Source organism: Galleria mellonella, unplaced genomic scaffold (assembly GCF_026898425.1).
Source record: "Galleria mellonella isolate WM207_F2 unplaced genomic scaffold, CSIRO_AGI_GalMel_v1 utg28, whole genome shotgun sequence".
Classification (NCBI taxonomy): Eukaryota; Metazoa; Arthropoda; class Insecta; order Lepidoptera; family Pyralidae; genus Galleria; species Galleria mellonella.
The window spans coordinates 5,063,397-5,082,872 of record NW_026442064.1 but is presented as its reverse complement, the minus strand read 5'-3'; the positions used below and the strand labels follow the sequence as shown (position 1 = coordinate 5,082,872).

General features: G+C 33.7%; 1 protein-coding gene across 1 annotated transcript in view; it reads left to right on the top strand.

Annotated features, from left to right (window-relative positions):
* The window catches only part of LOC113519744 (protein nervous wreck), a 78,091-nt gene extending 63,415 nt beyond the window's left edge, over nt 1–14,676 (top strand). Inside the window, exons 9-18 of the mRNA XM_031911436.2 lie at nt 2,289–2,525; nt 3,171–3,315; nt 3,656–3,819; nt 4,398–4,556; nt 4,758–5,021; nt 7,079–7,192; nt 8,023–8,131; nt 10,510–10,710; nt 11,372–11,406; nt 12,044–14,676. Coding sequence (XP_031767296.1) covers nt 2,289–2,525; nt 3,171–3,315; nt 3,656–3,819; nt 4,398–4,556; nt 4,758–5,021; nt 7,079–7,192; nt 8,023–8,131; nt 10,510–10,710; nt 11,372–11,406; nt 12,044–12,517 — 1,902 coding nt within the window. The 3' untranslated portion in view covers nt 12,518–14,676. The remainder of the gene's footprint in view (nt 1–2,288; nt 2,526–3,170; nt 3,316–3,655; nt 3,820–4,397; nt 4,557–4,757; nt 5,022–7,078; nt 7,193–8,022; nt 8,132–10,509; nt 10,711–11,371; nt 11,407–12,043) is intronic.
* The last annotated feature ends 4,800 nt before the right edge of the window (nt 14,677–19,476 follow it).

Genomic DNA, 19,476 nt, shown 5'->3' with positions numbered 1-19,476 from the left:
CAAATCTAAAAAACTACAATCTTTCCTTTTACTATTTACCGCAAAATAACACCAAATTAAATAAAAAAATGAATCAAAGCTTAATAAATTAATAAGTAAAATTATGTCCGTGTTAGTAAGGAGTTAGTTGCGATAGATCGTCAACACCATAATTAGTCTCTACAAGTTATATAGGTACCACCTATATAATCCATATGTTATTTCACACGTTGATAATAAGGCACTCTCATGGCGTTGGAAATTATCACACACATCTGGCAGATAAACGACGTGATAAATTAACTGCTAGATCCATTAACTGATAGTTTATTACGTTAGTACTCTGACATTTAATTTAAAAATATACAGGTCACACTATCTGTCAGGCTATCCTTTAAGACCTATGAATTGTAATTAAACTTTGTTATGTTTAAAAAGTAATCATTGAAATCGATTGATAATGGACGAAGATGTCACGAAACATGCTATAATAAAAAATACAGTTGCTTTAAATTTAAAACCTCGTTTTAAATTCCTTTTGAACAAAAGAAAAACATTCATTTTTAATTTAGAATACCGTATATAATATAGATACCATAATACAGAGTAAAACATAGACAAAAAAACACAATATGGAAAGAAAATATAAAAGAATTTAACTTACTTATAATTAACCGATTTCAAAAAGAATGAGATTCTCAATTTGGTTGTATTTTTTTATATTTGTTACCTTGTAACTCCGTCAGTTGTAAACTAATTTGGAAAATTATTTTTTTATCTCAAAGGTTACAGTACAGATTGGTCTTATAGAAATTTAATGAAAACCAATTTATTAGTTTAATTTTTAAATCAAAATAACTAGTTTTACTACAATTGAAGTATTTTTTTTTAAACGCAATCTTATTTATATTATTAAACTTAGCACTGATAGGTTCTACTAATTTGAAACATTATTCTTTGATAAAATCTACGACTTCAATCGTGATAAAATTTATATGAGATATTAACACGTCATTAAACAAATGACTATTCAAAATGCTTAATATATATATATACATATATATATATAAGTTGTAACTAAACGCAATTTTAACTTTCAACATGTAGGCAACATGCGTATTGGTTAACTGGTTAAAGTATATTTAAAGTTGTTAATTAAGTTTTCTGTATAAAAGTTTTAAATGGTTAGTTCACCAAAATGTTATTATTTAGTTAACAGATTTTGTTTTAACTCTCATTTATAGTTTTAGATCATCTCTGCATATAATACAACTACTTAAGTTTAAATTTTAATTAAATTTCTGCTATTAACATTTTCATTAAATCTGTTTTATATTTATCTAAACTAATACTATAAATAGGAAATATTTGTTTTTTTTTGTTTGTAATGAATTGTTTGGAACTCATTTAATCGATTTAAAAAAAATACTTTTATAGAAATCTATATAATTATCAGCGAATAACATAGGCTAATCTTTTAAAATAGAATAAACAGATATATAAACAGACGAATATACAGATCATTCGTACTAAGTATTTGCGTCGTCTTTGTAACTACATTTAATTTTTGTGCTAAGTACAATCGGTAACCGCTGCCAAGAGGCATGTACTGCCCATAAATTACACCTCTGTGCTGCCTCTCCAGAGAATTACCCTTGATCACTCTTAAATCTTTTATGCACACAACACAGACACGATAAACACGTAACGTACAGATCTTTAGAGATCTAACTAACTATATATTTATACTCCAATTATTACTTAGGTAATAATTGGAGTATAAATATATAGTTAGTTTTAATATAACTTAAATCATTATCATCAACATCATACCAGCCATCAGGTTATCTCCATAAGGGAGGTTTTGCTAATAATTGCTACGCTTGGCAAGCGAGTTGGTAACTATAATTAGCCTTTGGTAATGTTTTAAGTGGGACGCTTATACCCATTCCTTAACCATTAAGTTCTTTTATTAGTCACCTCTTACGACACCCACTTGGAAAGGAAGGAGTAGCCCATTCTATGCCGAGACCATACATATAATTTAAATATAGCTCAGTTTTCTTAAAATTATCACAGAAACACTTTTATCTTTTAAAATAATAAGAAATCCAAATATAGAATCAATAAAACGATTTTTACTTGTACTACTGGTCATCCAGAGACTATGTTATGATCGGGATCAATCAATCGTTTGTTTAAAATTTTCATTAATTGAAAAAGATTGTAAAGTAAAGTATTAAAATCTGTAATTCTTTGGTCTAAGTTTCGTATTAGTATTGATCAATTTTCTTTAATTTTCACTTTAGGTGGATCCTAACGACCCGAACGGGCCAGAGCTTGAAGTTAGAATGGACGAACTAAGGGCCAACATACGTCGGTCCGAGACCTCCAAAGCGAAGTACGAGGCCAGGCTCGAATGTCTGCGCACCAGTGGCGCTCCTGTCGACGAGTGGTTGAAGGAAGTCGATCTCCTCGCGGTTCAAGACACGTTGCCTCGCAGCAGCAGTTTGCTTAGTGTCCGGACTGATGCATCTGGAGCTGCTGTGAGTAATAAATCTAAATTTTTATTAGGCTAGTAAGTTTTTTATATGATTGATGAAATTAATTTAGTTCTTATATTTGATTATAATACGATACATTATTAGAGAGTTTTGTAAATATATTGATGAATGTAAAAAAAAAAGTGAAATAGTTCTATTAAATAACTATTGTCTCTGTTTACTCTCAATAATATATCTATCTTAATATTTTTAATATTATAATCTGTTACGAGAGGTATTTATATTCCTTAACTTATGAAACTTAGACGCATTCAGACTTATAATTAAAAATAGTGTAGTTTAGCAGCAATATCTACTGTCTATCAATAGCATTGTTTCAAACAGTGACCTATACACATTGTAATATTGTATTGTAATATTATTATAAAAAATATATATATATGTCCAAAATTTTGTACTTTTTATTTATAAACAATAACTAACTGCCGAACTGATCAACAGTGTTACTTGTCATTTACAAAAGCTCGCACTAACTGCTTCATTATTAGCTTTTTTTGCATTTGTGTAACCTAGATAATGTTTCCTATATACATTGGATCTGCTCCCCTAATAATCGATGTCTAGATTTGAATTAATCTAAATAATTTGATTTATAATTCTTTATTGTTATGTTTATTTGTTGAACAGGACCAGCCCAGTTCAGACTCATTCTACGACAGCGACAATACTGAAGGTGAAGCGGCCACATCGGTAGGGGTCACCGCCACTAGTGGTCACCAGCGCACCACCTCGGGCTCTCAGAACGAAGACGAACACGACGAGGATGTCGATGGTGAGTGATAGCGTCTATAGATAATTTATAACTTTATTAATAATTAAAAAAAATAAAGTCGTATTGTGTTGTAGGTGTTAGTTTTAACGTTACATTATCTTAGCAACTAACGCTAGAGACGAACATTTCCAATAACGCTATAAAACAAACAATATAATAAAACCAACAATTCCTTGCCACCCCTAGGGTCTTGCACCAATTCCATATTTTTACTCTAAAAACCTTAATCGGAAACAGTTCTGATTGTTAATGAAAACAATAGTACAACTGTTCTCAACGACGATACATATAGTTATAACTTTAAAAAGCAGCATTTAATAATAAGAAAAAAATATTGTAGCCGTTCTAGAAGAAGAGCGTATGCGAATTGAACAACTGACGGTGGGTTGGGACGATCCCACGCAAGTGAACTGGGGCGAACCAGAACCGGACACTCCGGCCCCAGAGACCACGGAGCCACCAGCGGCGCCACTGTACAAATGCACAGCACTATATTCTTATACGGTAATTATATTTTAATCACGATCACATACTATAGTTATTAAACTATAATTACTAAATTGCAGTATACTTACTTAGTCACCGTAAATTTAATGAAATCTATGTATTAATACATGTAGCAAAACGTTGTACTTTTTTACAAAAATTGCGCGAACGAAGGAATATGACATTTGGCACTCTTATAGTAAATATCAATAAAAAAATACACACACTACCATGTATTTGACACACACAAGCGTATATACTCAAATCCAGAATTCAAATTGAGAATAAATTAATATTGTTTGTCTTTAATATTATTTGTCTATTGTCTTACTGAACGTAAACAAAAAAAAACTAGATCAGAAAACAATCTGTCGATGTCAAATCTTAGTATACAAATCAAAGATGGATGAATTAATTGAATGATTCGATTTGTTACTAATTTAATTTAAGGATACAGATATCTGTCATAATGTTAACAACACTTGGATAACCATTCATTAGTTATATTGAAATAGATTATATTTATACTAGTGAGAATCTTGGTTTCGCACGGGTACAATATCTACTTATAATACAACAATTTTTTTTACTAATAGGCTCAAAACCCAGACGAGTTGTCAATAATAGAGAACGAACAGCTGGAAGTAGTTGGCGAAGGTGATGGGGATGGATGGCTCCGAGCGAGGAACTACCGTGGAGAGGAAGGCTACGTACCGCACAACTACTTGGACGTAGACAGCGATCAGGTAACAACGGTACTGATATCACACTTCCTTTCTTCTAGCTATCAGCCTTAATACACTGCTCACTTCTCTTCTTAACTGAAGATATTTATATACAAATAGACTTTTCAAATATATTTTTATCACAAATTTTCTTTGTTATCTTCCTCATAACAGATCTCACCGAAATTTTGCATACACATTTACTTTAGTTCTGATATCAACTTGTTACAGACATCCAGTGCTCCCGGCCTGGTCACGCAAATATCATTCTCATCTGTGGACTACACTGTGGAAGGCGAGGATGCGGATGTGGTGCAATCTCCGGATCAGATATCCGTGATATCGGCTCCAGTCGCGAAGCCTGAAGAACCCAAGCCAGAAGAGCCGAAACCCGAAGCACCGAAGTCGGAACAGCTCCCAACCCTGGGCTACTGCTTCGCGCTGTACGACTACGACGCAGACAGTGCTGATGAACTGAATCTTGAAGAGGGACAGGTAAGTGGGATTGAAAGTTAACCGTATTGACTGCCCTGTTGAAATAATTGACATCCATTTAAGGATTTGGTCATTCAGTAAAACTGAACTGGTTCCAAAATAATTAAATTGTATTCCACAAAAAAATCGACTTCAATTGCGACAAAACGAGTTATTTTGATTTAAAAACCAAACAACCGGACCAATCTAAAAGTTTTTTCAAATCGGTATTTATTCTAAAGACAGTATTACGAGATACTCGTAACAAACAAAAAGAATACAATCGAATCGAGAACCTCCTTATTTTTGAAGTCGCTTAAAAACTTGGATTTACAAATATTAAAATATTGTAAATATCTCATACTATATAACATAGTATGTGCAGCTGTCACGTTAAGATATCCCTGGAGGATTTGAATACTATGCACAATGATCTCAATAGTGCTTCTCAATAGGTAGGGCTTAATATGAACATGAGCGAAACTGAAATGATGTATAATGCCCATGTCACACCAATCTAATCTAACGTCAATAGTGGAATTATATTATGACATTATTAATTTATACAAAGCATTTTAGAGTTTTTAATGTTAAGTAAATTATTCATAATTTACTTTGTTCACAATTAAAAATTAAGTTTTATATAATTAACAATTATGCGACCACAAATTAAGTCCTTTTATGCGTTGATGACTTTTATTTTAATGACTTCTGTTACAATGACTGACTGTTATAGATAAAGCTATCATAGATTAAGTATTTACCCATTACAGAGTTTAATTCAATTATTTGCGACCCTCATGAAACAAAGAACAAGATATTTAACGTTTAACATTAAATGTTTAAGACGTTTTCTGTATTATAAACTTTACGGCTACTACCCTTATTTGTACCCATCACTGTTCATATCTAGTATGGTAGATCTAGAAACACTTGAAGTAAGACAGTTTGATGATGAAGTATTATCTGTTGTTCAATGGTAGAATAGACAATCCCGTAACTTTCAGCCGTTGTTCTTTGTATGTACCTCAACGGGTTTTTTTTAATGGATAATGGAATGGTAACCCCGCCTGCGCTATCGGTATACGCTGGCGGGGTCTTAGTGAGGGGTGAGGGATGATAGATGAGCATGACAGTGATGCGACAAGTTAATTACAATGTTTTCCAAGGGGAACCGCGTGGAGGTCGACTTGATAAAGCTTGTGGGCATGGGCTTGTGTAAATGGGGGCATTAGTCCCTAATCACACAATCCCTAACAATCCCTCTTCCTCTACTGCATGCATGTTAATCACTATCGGCGCCGCCAGTTCGCACTTGCATTGCTCAATTAGCTCCCACTTATCAGGCTATTTTTCTACTCAATTCTCTGATTTCTCAGCAGCATATATTGATATTTTTAATGATAAATTAGATACATCTTCTAAAATTTTTAAGCTTGTAACTTGAACCTATGGCTCTCTACACGTTTTAGAAAACTGTAAGAGAAGTGACCAATTTACACATATAAATATTTTATGAAATACTAATTTTTTTTATCGATAATAAGTCGGTATTTTTTGATGATCAAATCTTTTTTTTTATACGACTTAGAATGGCAAACAAGCTGACGGCCCACCTGATGGAAAGTGGTAACCGTCGCCTATAGACATGAGCAGTACCATGGACATAACAGTACACACACATACTGTTTCGCCCATGATACCCCCCATGCATTGCCATTCCTGAGGACTCAGGTGTTATTCCTCTGTACCCTGTAAATTCACGCCATATCCCACCCTTCAAACCGAAACACAGCCATGCAAACACAACTGCTTCACGGTAGAAACACGAATGGGACAGAGGTACCCAAGCAATCGACTTTTGTACAAAGTCTTCCTCTGGTACCTGCGATTAAGTTGGTATTGATGGATGTCTGTTACTTTTTTACTCAAAAACTACTTAGCACATAAGATAATATACTGATACATGCGGGTGGAAGCCACGGGATATAACTAGTATATAATAATAACGTTTATATTAGTTTAAATTAATTATTGACAATTCTTAATCTAGGTATGTTTTACATTGCAATGTTTAGATAATCCGCATCGTGTCCCGGGACGCTCATGGCGTCGACGACGGTTGGTGGCGCGGCGAGGCCAATGGTGTTATTGGCAACTTCCCATCGCTTATCGTTGAAGAGTGTGATGAGGTAAGACCATTATTGTCAAGTATCCATTAAAGTCATGCCGAAAGCGTTGGACTACTGGTTGTCCTTACACTGTGATTGTACCAAGCATAAAACAAATATGTATTTATTGCTCTGAGAAAAATATTCGAATTTAGAATATGGAATCATTCTTGTAATGAAAAAGGTAACTTCAATCGTTGCAAAATTAAAATTATATCAATACAGGGAAATAAAGCTTGACTATTGAAAAGAGATTTTGTTATGATAGGTTCATAATTGACAATGTGAAAACCTGTTCAATTTGCTCGCTTAAAACACAAAGTTTTATAGTTTTTATAATTTTATAGTTTCTTAATCAATGCAATTCATTTATTACGGTCTACAATGTTAACAAAAGATTTTAAAATTAATTAAATTGTAGACCATGACGGACACAGTAATTAGATGTAAGAAGAACTTCACTTCTTCAATTCTTTATTAATTATTAAAAATAAATACACGAAGGTTTTTGGTGTAGCTTTACATACCCTCTGAGGTACGAAATAGACGCCTGTTATTTTAAAAGATCAGAATATGAATTTTAAAACATATAGAAGTTTAAATTAAAATTAAAACTTTGAATGGGGAAACTACAGTAGAGTATTGTCTAACTGAGCATCGCAGACATTCGTGTATAATGAAGACGACCCAAAACTTGACGCCAGAGTTCGTCGCCGTCACATACAATAGTAGAAATAATATAATAAAATAAAAAATATAAAAAAAGTAAAAGTAAACTACTTTAAATAGATTTAAATTAATCTAATCTTTATTAATAATTACCTTGATGATAAATCATTTCTTGATAATAGAACGGAGAGCCGCTAAGCGGAGGTGACGACTGGACACCTCCAGGGTCTGCACCCCCGGTGTTCTCCTCACCCCCCGGGACTCCGCCTGGCACCGGCTACGAAGACGAACGTAAGCCTCACCTCTTCTCTCCTCTGCTGTTCTCTACGCACTGGCTATCAGAACGTGGACATCTTTGGTTCTATACTTCAATTCACAACCATGCTCTTTTTCTATTTGTTCTACGAATGAATATGAATTTTTTTTTAGGAAAAATTACAGTTAATAACCTACTTATCTATAATCCTAAATAAAAAAATATAAGCGGAAATATATAGAAAATAAAAGATCAGACAAAATTTCACTAAATATCATTTATTTTTATTCTCGTTTTATATCACTTGAAATTAGGAACTGACGCAAAATATAAATTTGAAAAATCTCATATAAGGAGAAAGTGATTCCATCGTATCTCATGAAATCTATTTAAAAGAGTACAGAGAAGGTTTAAATTTAAGAAAAAAAAAACGTAGTCAATACACGTTCATTTATAATTTAACGTTTACGCGATTTTGAAATAAAACCTTACCAGATTTAACTGTGAAAACCATATCTTGTAAAATTTGATGGAACAAAGTATACGTTATGCAAGAATAAATTTACAGACAAATTTTTCTCTGTGTGAATACATGAAAAAATATTATTCTTACATCTATTGCTCTACTTGCCCCTCGTAACTTTTTTTCTCAAATATTTAATTTTATTATTTGTATATATTGATATTAAGTGCTAATAAAAAATTCAAATGTAGTTTGCCAATCATGATTGAAGGAATATCTAATGATAACTAGTTTATTCAGTGATAAGAAACAAATCAAGAACGTGGCATAATTTCTACATTCATAGAAAAGCGTAAACATTAAATTTTTAGTCAGATATCGTTTACGTGTGTAGGTTACACATGGTTTATGAAGTGTTACCAGCGGTGTCCGCGTTCTAAAGCCAATCTATTCGTATAAATGTCTTACAGTCCGTATATACGTACCTTTTGTATTGTAATGTACACATAGTGGCAATAAATTGTGCGGTTGTTCACGCAACATAGATAGCTTTTTGGCTGATTGGGTAAATAGTTGTGGATTTTATTCCCAATTGGCATGGTATTTGCAGTTTCGGTGAATGGCACGACCTCTACCGCTATAGTTCCGTAAATACAGCTAGGAATCATAGGACCATCACATATTGTCGTTAATGCATGATGTTTTGCACGATTACTTAATAGATAAACTGATCAACCTGGTTTGTAAATTAAGTGATTCGAATGGGTTTTCGGCGTCGATTGTAATTCGTCAAAAAATTACTCGCTCATATCGGATTTATGTCAAAGGAAATTGTTATGCACAATATATCAAAGTTATTAGCTGCATCTTCTATGTAATTGTCTATGTCTACTTGGATATTATAATTTCTTATTCACACAATGAACTCTAACACGCCTTCTTTCAATCGCCTACACTACTGCAAGTTTAACAATCAATGTTTGTGTGTTTATCTTCTGACTCACAATGTCTTTCTTGTCTATTGTAGTTTAACGAAATATGTTGGCACCACTGATGTCCAACGTCAATCTTAATTCAATTTCTACACAACAAACTGGTTCCATTTAATCTTTTATAGCCACATCATTGAAATTTGAAATACTTAAATCTTTAAACGCGTTCAGTTGACTCTTAACCCGAATCTCGTTTTATCTGCATAACTTAATGTAAAAACCTTAAAATATTTAAAGTACTGATATATTAAATAAATAGAATCATGACTATATCAATTTAAGAAAATGGTGACGCTATTTTATTTTTTAATATAATTTAAATTTTTTATAGTTGTTTGTTTTATGTAGCTACATAAAATTCTAAAAGGATTTCAAATTGACGTGTTCGATAGCGTTATAAATCTCTTATGAATACTTGGTTAATATAGGGATAAACAATTGCCGAACATTAGTTTTTATGATAAATGATTATTAGGTACTAATTATTACTAGATTCTAATTCTTTGCTAAAGATAATATACGAGTAAATAAGACTGTTTTGCTATATTCATATAAATAGGTAGATACTCTTTGTTGTATCATTCAAAAGATTACAATAGTAAACTTATTATAGACACAAACAATAACAAGAAATGATCACACCGAAAAAACAATGGGCAGCCATATCGGTAAAAGAGTTCCTTTGATGAAGTTCAGTTTGATCAATGTTAAATAATATCATTGATTCAGTGCAAGTACTCGTATGTTAAAATGTAATTATATTGGCAAGTACTAATGCTTGAGTTTCATCTTGGTATTTAAAGCTCCTCATTAGAAAAGACGTGGAGTCAACTGAATCGCGTGTAACAGAGGCGGTCCTAGCCGCAATACTGACCTTACCCTAGTAGCCTTCAAACATATACTAGAAGGACCGCCCCTGGTTTCGGCTGAATTGTATGTTGTCCTTGGACGCTGCCAGTGATCGTGAGTGAGAACAACAATACAAAAAGCGCTGCGCCCCCGGCGGATCCGCCCCCGCCGCCGCCCGCCGACCTTGGGGACTCTATGGACAGCCAGCCAGACTTCAGTTTTAACTTAGAACTAACAAAGAACCAGCATGAGCAATATGATATGCAGTTCTCAGCGCAGGAGACTGCGCCATCAGCTGTCACCATAGTTGGTAAGTGATTGGGAAGACGAATAAGTTACCTACACTTGTTCGTTACACGATATTTTGACGATTCCCGACTCAGCAATTAAATCATTTAAAGAATTCCACTATTCTGAGTATAGAGTAATAAAGTTAATTATTTTTTTGATACATTCATTCCTCAGAGAAACAGACTAAGGTCAGAGACCATGCTGCCAAATCTTAAATATAAAAAGTTTGTCTAGGATTTTATATTCCTAAGTCATTTTTGGAATTGTCAGCTTCTTTTTAAAATGTCATCAATAAACAAAAACTGCTGCTTATTAATCGTACTATTCAAATGAGTTTAGATACATTGTATACAATAAAGTTTTACAAGTATTAAACTTACTTATATTACAAAATTAAGACCAAAGAATTTTGTAACGTATCCTACTGTAAAAAAAAAAATATTAGATAAATTTTAATAAAATATTGTATGAAGACCTTTAAAAATTTTTTATCTCGACTCATGCCCCTATTATATCATCATTATCATGAAATAAATTACATTTCATCTAAGAAAAGCTCTATATTTATTAAATTGTACCCACTGTAAATATTTACTTTTACAGATGTCTTCTAAAACTTTTAATGTAAATATTGTATAAGGCCGGTGTTAATCCTATATGAATTCTTTTCCATGCTTCAGTCGATGAGGTTCTGGGTGAAAATATTGAGGAAGAGGTTTGATTTTTATTACAAAATACTTCACTTTAATGTCGTTATTATGTAATGTAGGTGTGCTTTGTTGTCGCTTCTTTGTAAATAGAATATTAATAATCTATTAATTGGCTTGTTGCTGTTATTTGTTTTACCGCGCTTACTGACGCTTTTGTATTGCAGGACATACTGTGTACAGCCCGCCACATAGTGAACGATATCATCTTCCAAACCCAATCAATTCTAATCAGCAATCAATGGTAGATAATGTGATAGATGGTATACAAACATTTGTGGTCGACTGTACCATACACGGACATTTACTTTTCTTTTAAGGTGATAGAGGAAAATGTGAACACAACAATTAAAGCTTTGTAACGTAGGTAATTCGATGCTAACACTTATCCCTCGAAGTGATATAAACTCCTCCCTATACTTTTCAAACGATAATGTAGAATAGTTCATGTCACCACAGCATGATACTTATTAATTGCATGATAGATATAGTTTTGTTTCTATCTTAAACTATTTACCTTTCGACATCCACGATTAAGACCATTAAATTTAATCGAAGCACTGAACTTTCGAGCCCGCATTGACCATGCCCCTGCTATATAAGCAAAGTTGGCAACGAGCTAACGAAGTGTACGTAATTGTGTAGGAGGAGGAGGAGCGGGTAGCACCGCCGCCTCAGCCGAGCAAGCCTGTGCCACCAAAAGTTGAGCTGCCTGAGGATTGCGGGCTCGGCGTGGCGCAGATCGTCATCACGGCAGCCACGCCGATGGTCGAGGAACCAGAACAGCCGTTCCCACCACCCGAACCAGATCCGGAGCCCGAACACCACGAGGAACCCGAGCGCAACGAGGAGAACGAGGATGAAGAGTCCTCTCTGTCGGAACAGACGGCCGTCTGCCTCCGGGACTCTGATGATGGACCGGCGGACTCTGCTCCACACCCGGCGTCTAGTTCCACAGCCTCAGAAGGGGAGTCGACGGGGGCGTCTGTAGCGTCTGGCCCCCCGACCGCCCCACAGTCCCCCCCGGCGGCCCCCCGAGCCGGTCGAGCCTCTATACCCGATGAATTAGAACCGGCACAACTAGCAAGGCTCACAGACTTAAAAGAGTCGAACGCTTAAGCCTAAACCCGCCTACTCTTTACCTGCTCCCGTAACAAACTACATTTTCCATTAGTGATATCATTAGAAATGGTCAAACTTACACATTTATACTGCCACAATGACATTATCGGGCGAGTTACGCTCCCTACAATTAGCTCCAAGTTAAAATCTAGAAATCTTTCGACAGGAACTATAAGTATCTTATTGTCAGGACATTGACTTATGTAATTGTCTCCGCTTTATTCTATACTAAACAAGTTAGAATAAATTAATAAATATACATGTTTACACCGCTATAAGTATGAGATAAAAATAAAAAGCAATGTTAGAATGGACTTTTTGTATGAGGTCAGTACAAATATATTTACAAATAGATTCTTTTTCCTGTGACCCCATTTTTATTTTATTTTAATCAACGATTATTAATTCGTGTAATTTCTTGTTTTTTTTTTTTCTCTGTAATAGGTATCATAAATAGACTGTCATGTTTTATTAATTTCTGTAGGAGCTTTATAATGTACCATATGTGAAAATATGACATGTACGGTACTATAATCGTTCGATTTTATCGTCATACGAGTAATATAATAGGAGAGCATAATGTAAACAATTAAATCGTCTTTTTTATACTACTATGGCGGCAAACAAACATACGGCCTGTTTCATGGTCAACGGTTTTTTTTTTAATGGATGATAATGGAATGGTAACGCTACGTCTGTACACGCTATCGGGGCACCAGTAAGGGATGATAGGTGGGAATAAAAAGACAGCAGTTACCTAGTCAGCCCATCGTGATGAATATGCCTGGAATTCGGCACGATGGTTTCCAGGAGGAACCTTGTGGAGATTGACCTGACAGAGTATATTGCTAGCAATGAAACTAATAGTCCGCATTACAAACAATTCCTTCCTCCTCGGTAAATAGAGTTACCATAATCTATAGACGCCTTTAAAACTAGGGATCACCCTTCTTTTTCTTTTTGAAAAATCCCATGCTGCAGTCTCTAAGCGAAGCCTCGGTAGGAAGATATTCCACAACCTAAGTGTTCGCAGCCTATTTTTTGTTCCGGTCAGTAAATATATCTCGGAAATGCAGACGAAGGCGCGATTAAAAGCTAGTTATATATATTTTGCTGCTCTATTATATCGTGATGATAAAATCAAAAGATATCGTGTCGTGCTACGGCAAATTATAAAATCGTCTATTCAAATGGTATCGCTTATCAAAATGTTTTTTGTACGAGGGCTGGCGTTCAATAGACGATCAAACAGTATGTGATCAATGGATGCCCTTAGTGTCTAACCTTGCCTATAATAATCTCCTAACACCACTAGCCGTGGCACATACTGGTTGAATATTCGTCAACTATATGACCGTTTCTCGGCTATGCGACGTTCCATGTCATTTGTATAGCAGTGCGATATCATTCTATAATTATATTTAAAAAAAATCTTAATCGATATTTTTCTTTACTTGGCACAATTATTCATCAATATTAGCGTATCATTTTTATAGAATTTAATCGTTTAAAATAAAAATAAAAAAGTATGTAATAATTAATGCAAAAACGTTTATACTTTAGCTTTAATAATCGTGTCAACTATAGAAAAAAAAAAAAAAAAAAAAACTATGAGTATGGTAAATATTTTGGGGTTTTATCAATCTATGGCCAAAATATATAATTTCTAATCACGTTACCAGAATGTGTACCTAAATTAGTTAGTGCTAGGTGTTAAATGACATATACTGTGTAGCCATATGATCGAACTATTGTTTCGATTATACAGTACCTAGTAATGATAGAATTATTATAAAAGTTCCGTTAGAAAACATTGATGTTAGATATTATTATAACTTTTAATACTTTGTTACAATAGATATATAACTCTATCTATTTTGCCTCTAATACAAGTATTGGTGCCTAAGTAGTTTGTTAGTTAGGTGCCTACAGCATTTACTGACTAATCGATTCGGTCTACATTAATTACTAATCTTACTCCGTTATAGATAAAAAATAATTCTGTGGAAAAAGGTGACATTTCGCCAATTTTACTAATGCCTCCGATTTACTACCGATTCTGTACATAATGATCACATAATAAAGAAATGGCGTCGATTTATAGTCTTTATTGGATGAACGGAAAGTGGTCGTAGTTGTAAATTAACGACCTAGAACTATTTCTGGTATATGTTTCTAGAAAGTTTTCTATCGCTCTATTTACTAACTACCAATATTTACACACAGGTCACATTTGATCAGTTTTATGTCGCAAATATATTCAAAGAGGCTTCAATTTCGTATTGATTATATACAGAAATGTCACATATGGGGTAATTTTACATTATAAATAAATTACCAAATTTGACAGCATTGTACCTGAAAAGCTATTAAACCTATTTATGCGAAGCGAAAGTGTTATGTCATTAATACATAATTAACTAAAGATTTCTATAGAATTTTATTACTGTTGAATTATGTTGTTGTTTTTGTTAATTAAATAATTTTAACAATAAAAGTGAACCCCGCTTGTACGAGGTCTGTCCGGAAAGTTCGTATAAAAGTGTTCTGGAATGCGAGAAAGAGGAGTGGGGAGGCCAGGTAAGCGCAGGACCCCTTCCTTATGTCCCTAACAATGCTTCAGTTCTGGTCTGACCGCCGTGCGGTGCGAACTGGCTTGTCACGCCATCTGTGAAGTTACCTCTTAACGAAACCCCGTCGGCATGGAGCCCGCTTCCGTTGAAGAGCAGCGCGTCGTAATCAAGTTTCTCTCGAAACTCGGCAAGAATGGCCGTGAAATTTATGCCGATCTCAGAACAGTTTATGGGGATGATGCTGTGAAGGAACCAACCGTCCACAAGTGGCTAAAAAGATTCAGAGAGGGCCGAGAAAGCGTTCAAGATGACCCACGTTCAGGACGTCCTTCCACTTCACATTCCGACGAAAACGTGGAAAGAATTCGAACTTGTGTTAATGGGGACCGTCGTTTAACGGTCAGACAGGTGGCTGAAGAGCTTAATTTGGGCAAAACCGTGGTCCACGAAATTCTAAGAAACGAACTTCAAATGAAAAAAATTTGCGCCAAGATCGTTCCGTGAGTTTTTGAGTAAAAATTCCATTACGGTGACCGAACACCCCCCCTATTCGCCGGATTTGGCCCCGTGTGACTTCTTCTTGTTCCCAAAAACCAAATTGGTACTTCGGGGGCGGCATTTGGGGGACATAAATGAGATAAAAAAAGCTACGACGGGGCAGCTGAGAAACCTACAACCAGAGGACTTTCAAGGAGCCTTCTCACAGTGGAAACGGCGTTGGCACAAGTGCATTATGTCACAGGGGGAGTACTTTGAAGGGGATAAAATTGATTTACCTGAATAATTGTAAAATAAAATTTTTAAAAAACTTTTATACGTACTTTCCGGACAAACCTCGTAGTATGTGACAGGCTATGGGATGGTACACAGGCGCAGTGACTCTGATATGAAATAACTAGATTACGCATCTACAAAATGTACTTAATTTTAGTAAAATAGAAACACCAGCTAACTTTTGAATTGGATATCAGAAAAAGTTTAAAACATTAGCAACGATAGTATACAGATGTATTCTGGGTATTTTCAGTAAATACTCAGCTTGGAGTAAATATCTCCTTTGACTTAATCCCACTAATATATTTTTTTTTAATTTCGGGAATTATTTGAATAAATTTCAGCACAGAGATAGATCATGTCCTGTACAAATAGGATTTAAGGACCAACCCACTTCCTAGCCACCCATTACCTGTCTATATTGAGGCCAACTCTTAGGTACCATTTCTCTAAATTTATCTCTTAATATTTTAATTTAACAATATCGCAAAATAATCATCATAAATATATAATCTATCAGAAAATAAGTTCATACTGATTCTTACAATAAAGATTTCGCTGTGAAATTAAAATTTTAAAGAAATGGCGCCTCAGAATCGATCCCACTAGCAATATATAACCTAACCTTACGCGTGATCTCACTTGGTTAACCAAAATGTTATAGCGCAGCGAGAAACGGTCATAATTATAATGTAGATGTATTGTGTATATACCTAGTTAATACTTATTACTAGAATTATTGAAGCACGATCTGTGGACCTAGAAGGTATGATAGGGAAGTACGTTAGGCGACTCGCAACATGTTCTTCTGGCTTCTTAATTAAATTTTAAAAAGTATTATACCTGAGTAGGGTTGCTATATGGAAAAATCCTGATATGTTGTGGCAATTTTATTTTTTATCACTCACCATAGTTATTAATTTCCAAATTTATAACAGCATAAACAAATACTTTTAATTTATTTACACATATCTTAATCCGTAATGTAATAATGTTTAGTTTTGAATAAAAATTTGTATGTGAAAAATCTATTAATTTATCATGTCCAACATGTCAGGAAATTTTGTGACATATTGCCTTACTCATGATTCTACAATGGCTATAAGGCTCGCCATAAATGCATGGTGCCAGTCCCCGTCGCGAAATTAGTGAGCGTTCACAACGTTAGACTGGCAATGTCTGATTATATCTCATTTATTATGAAATACTTTTCAATATTATTAAATAATTGAGTACAATAATAAATTATTTTCTAATACAATTCACGTATAATATTTTACATTTAAAATTTCGAAACACTCCTTCACCACTATTTTTTTTAATATTTTAATTCACTTTTACAATATAAAATTTGATTGATTAACGCATTTTGCTTATTTTTTTTTAAGTATTTTAAATCGTTTTTAATGTAACAAACGTTGCCAGGCTTCCGATAAAACTCTCATGACAAATTAAAAAGACAATACGAAAAACTTTACTTTGGTTTATTGAAAATCAATTCTAGATTATTTTCACTGTTAACAGACATTATTGGATGCGTGTTATAACCCTCAATGTAGTGATATTCAGAGTGAAATTCGTGTAGGTATAACTGTTAAATTTAACAAGTTGTCAAGTCAAAGCTTTGGGCGGGTATAGAAGATGTGTATTTATCGCAAAATTAACGATAATAATAACGAATGCTTACTGTTACTGAAACTTGATTGAACTGTGACTTTTATACATATTTGCGAATTTAAAGTATAATATGAATCACAGAGTTATAATACCTATCTACCTGATTAAGTAAACATTATGCTTCAAAGATTTAAAAACTGAAAAACAGTTAAATATTCTCTAGAAAATTTATATATTAAACTCTAGGCCAACATGTGAGTGAATACACAATACAATATAATGCCGTTGAGTGTTACCACTGTAAGAACATTTTACATCGAAATACGAATAAAACTGTGGTAAAACTCAGTGGGCGAGCGTAGGGTTAAGGAAAGTTACAGGGTGTTACTCCCTTCTCGTTTCAACATCAGAGCAAATGTCATTTAACTGTTTTGTAACTTGTTTCTTATCTATTACTGCACATTTGCCTCGGCTTTATAATTTTCACCGAGGACTAAAATATTCGAAACTTAATTTTAAAATCACAGTTCCATTAGCACAACTCGAAAATTGTGACAAACTTTGCGTATCGACACGCACTCGACCATGTTATTATATTGAACATAAATTTAAATATCATATTTATGTAGTGTTTATTAGCTGTTATTTACGCGTACTCACACTTTATTAGACAGAACTGTACAATTTAGTACGTCGTACCACTATAGAGCAATTTATTGCATATCTATTTATCACGTTATCAATTTCATTAATATTATTATGTGCATATGTATTCAATATTAAATACCTTAATAGATCCTTGCTCATATTATTTTAGGGGAATTATCGAGGATTATACAATTGCTGTATGCTTATAGATTATAATATTATTACCTAATACACGAATATAGTGATATTGTTTCCATTTATCGTTACTGAAAGGCGAGATTACCATAATTAGCGTTATAAGATATTTTAAATGGATTTTTCACAACAAAACATATAAGGTAGACAGAGAGTACTAGAGCTATGACGACGGTTTTTTTTTTAAATATATATAGTTGCCGTAAACTGTCTTTTCATATCAGTTAATATACCAAATTCAATATCTATCTATGTCTAACCTCATTATATCTATGATTTCGTTACCTATATTTAGCGGTTCAACAAACATGAAATTTGCTACTCCTGTCTATATTAACACTTTTAAATTATCACCCTTACAGTACCCATAGATGATGTGTCACAATTCATATTCATTATAAGTATTCGACTTTTTTACTGGAGTGTAAGCGGCATAATTATTATATAATCTGTGTTGGAGAGGTTTGTAGCACTCTGTAGAATAAATTATTCTCACTGTAACAAAATTGCACAGGTAAGTTGACTGTTACTATATGAATACAAACTATCAATGTTTGTGATAATCAAAGAACATATTATTAATTTTAATCTGTAACGGTATGTACGTACCTAAGTGTTGCTTTTTCTAGAAAATGAAGTTGGAAATTAGCATTTAGTCCGTCTGCTGGGATTAAGCTAGATGTACTCGACAATATAATAAAGAAATATTATTTGATTTCTAACATATTTTATACACGAAGCTCTCATCCACACTAACGTTAATTTACCTCTAGTATCACCATTATAGAAGTAGGTATTAGGCACAATGATTGACTATAGTATAATAAATTTTAAATTCTTACTCCGATCGCGCGGTACCGACACGCGGTAAAATAACGCTTGTGTATATGAGGACTAAGACTGATTTATTAAAGAGAAGTTTCTAAACATTATGTTGTAGAGAATTTTAAAGTTTATCTTGATTGAAATAATATTTTTTTGAATTGTTGACCTTCTGTTGTTATTTGACTCCAAAATCATTTTAAGATGGCATAATCTCAGCACAATGGTGATCTATTTAGAATTATAGGTAATTGATACTCTGATGTATAAACACATAAGGTGTACTTTCAATTTTTAAATGATGAAAGTACCTAACCCCCGGCTGTT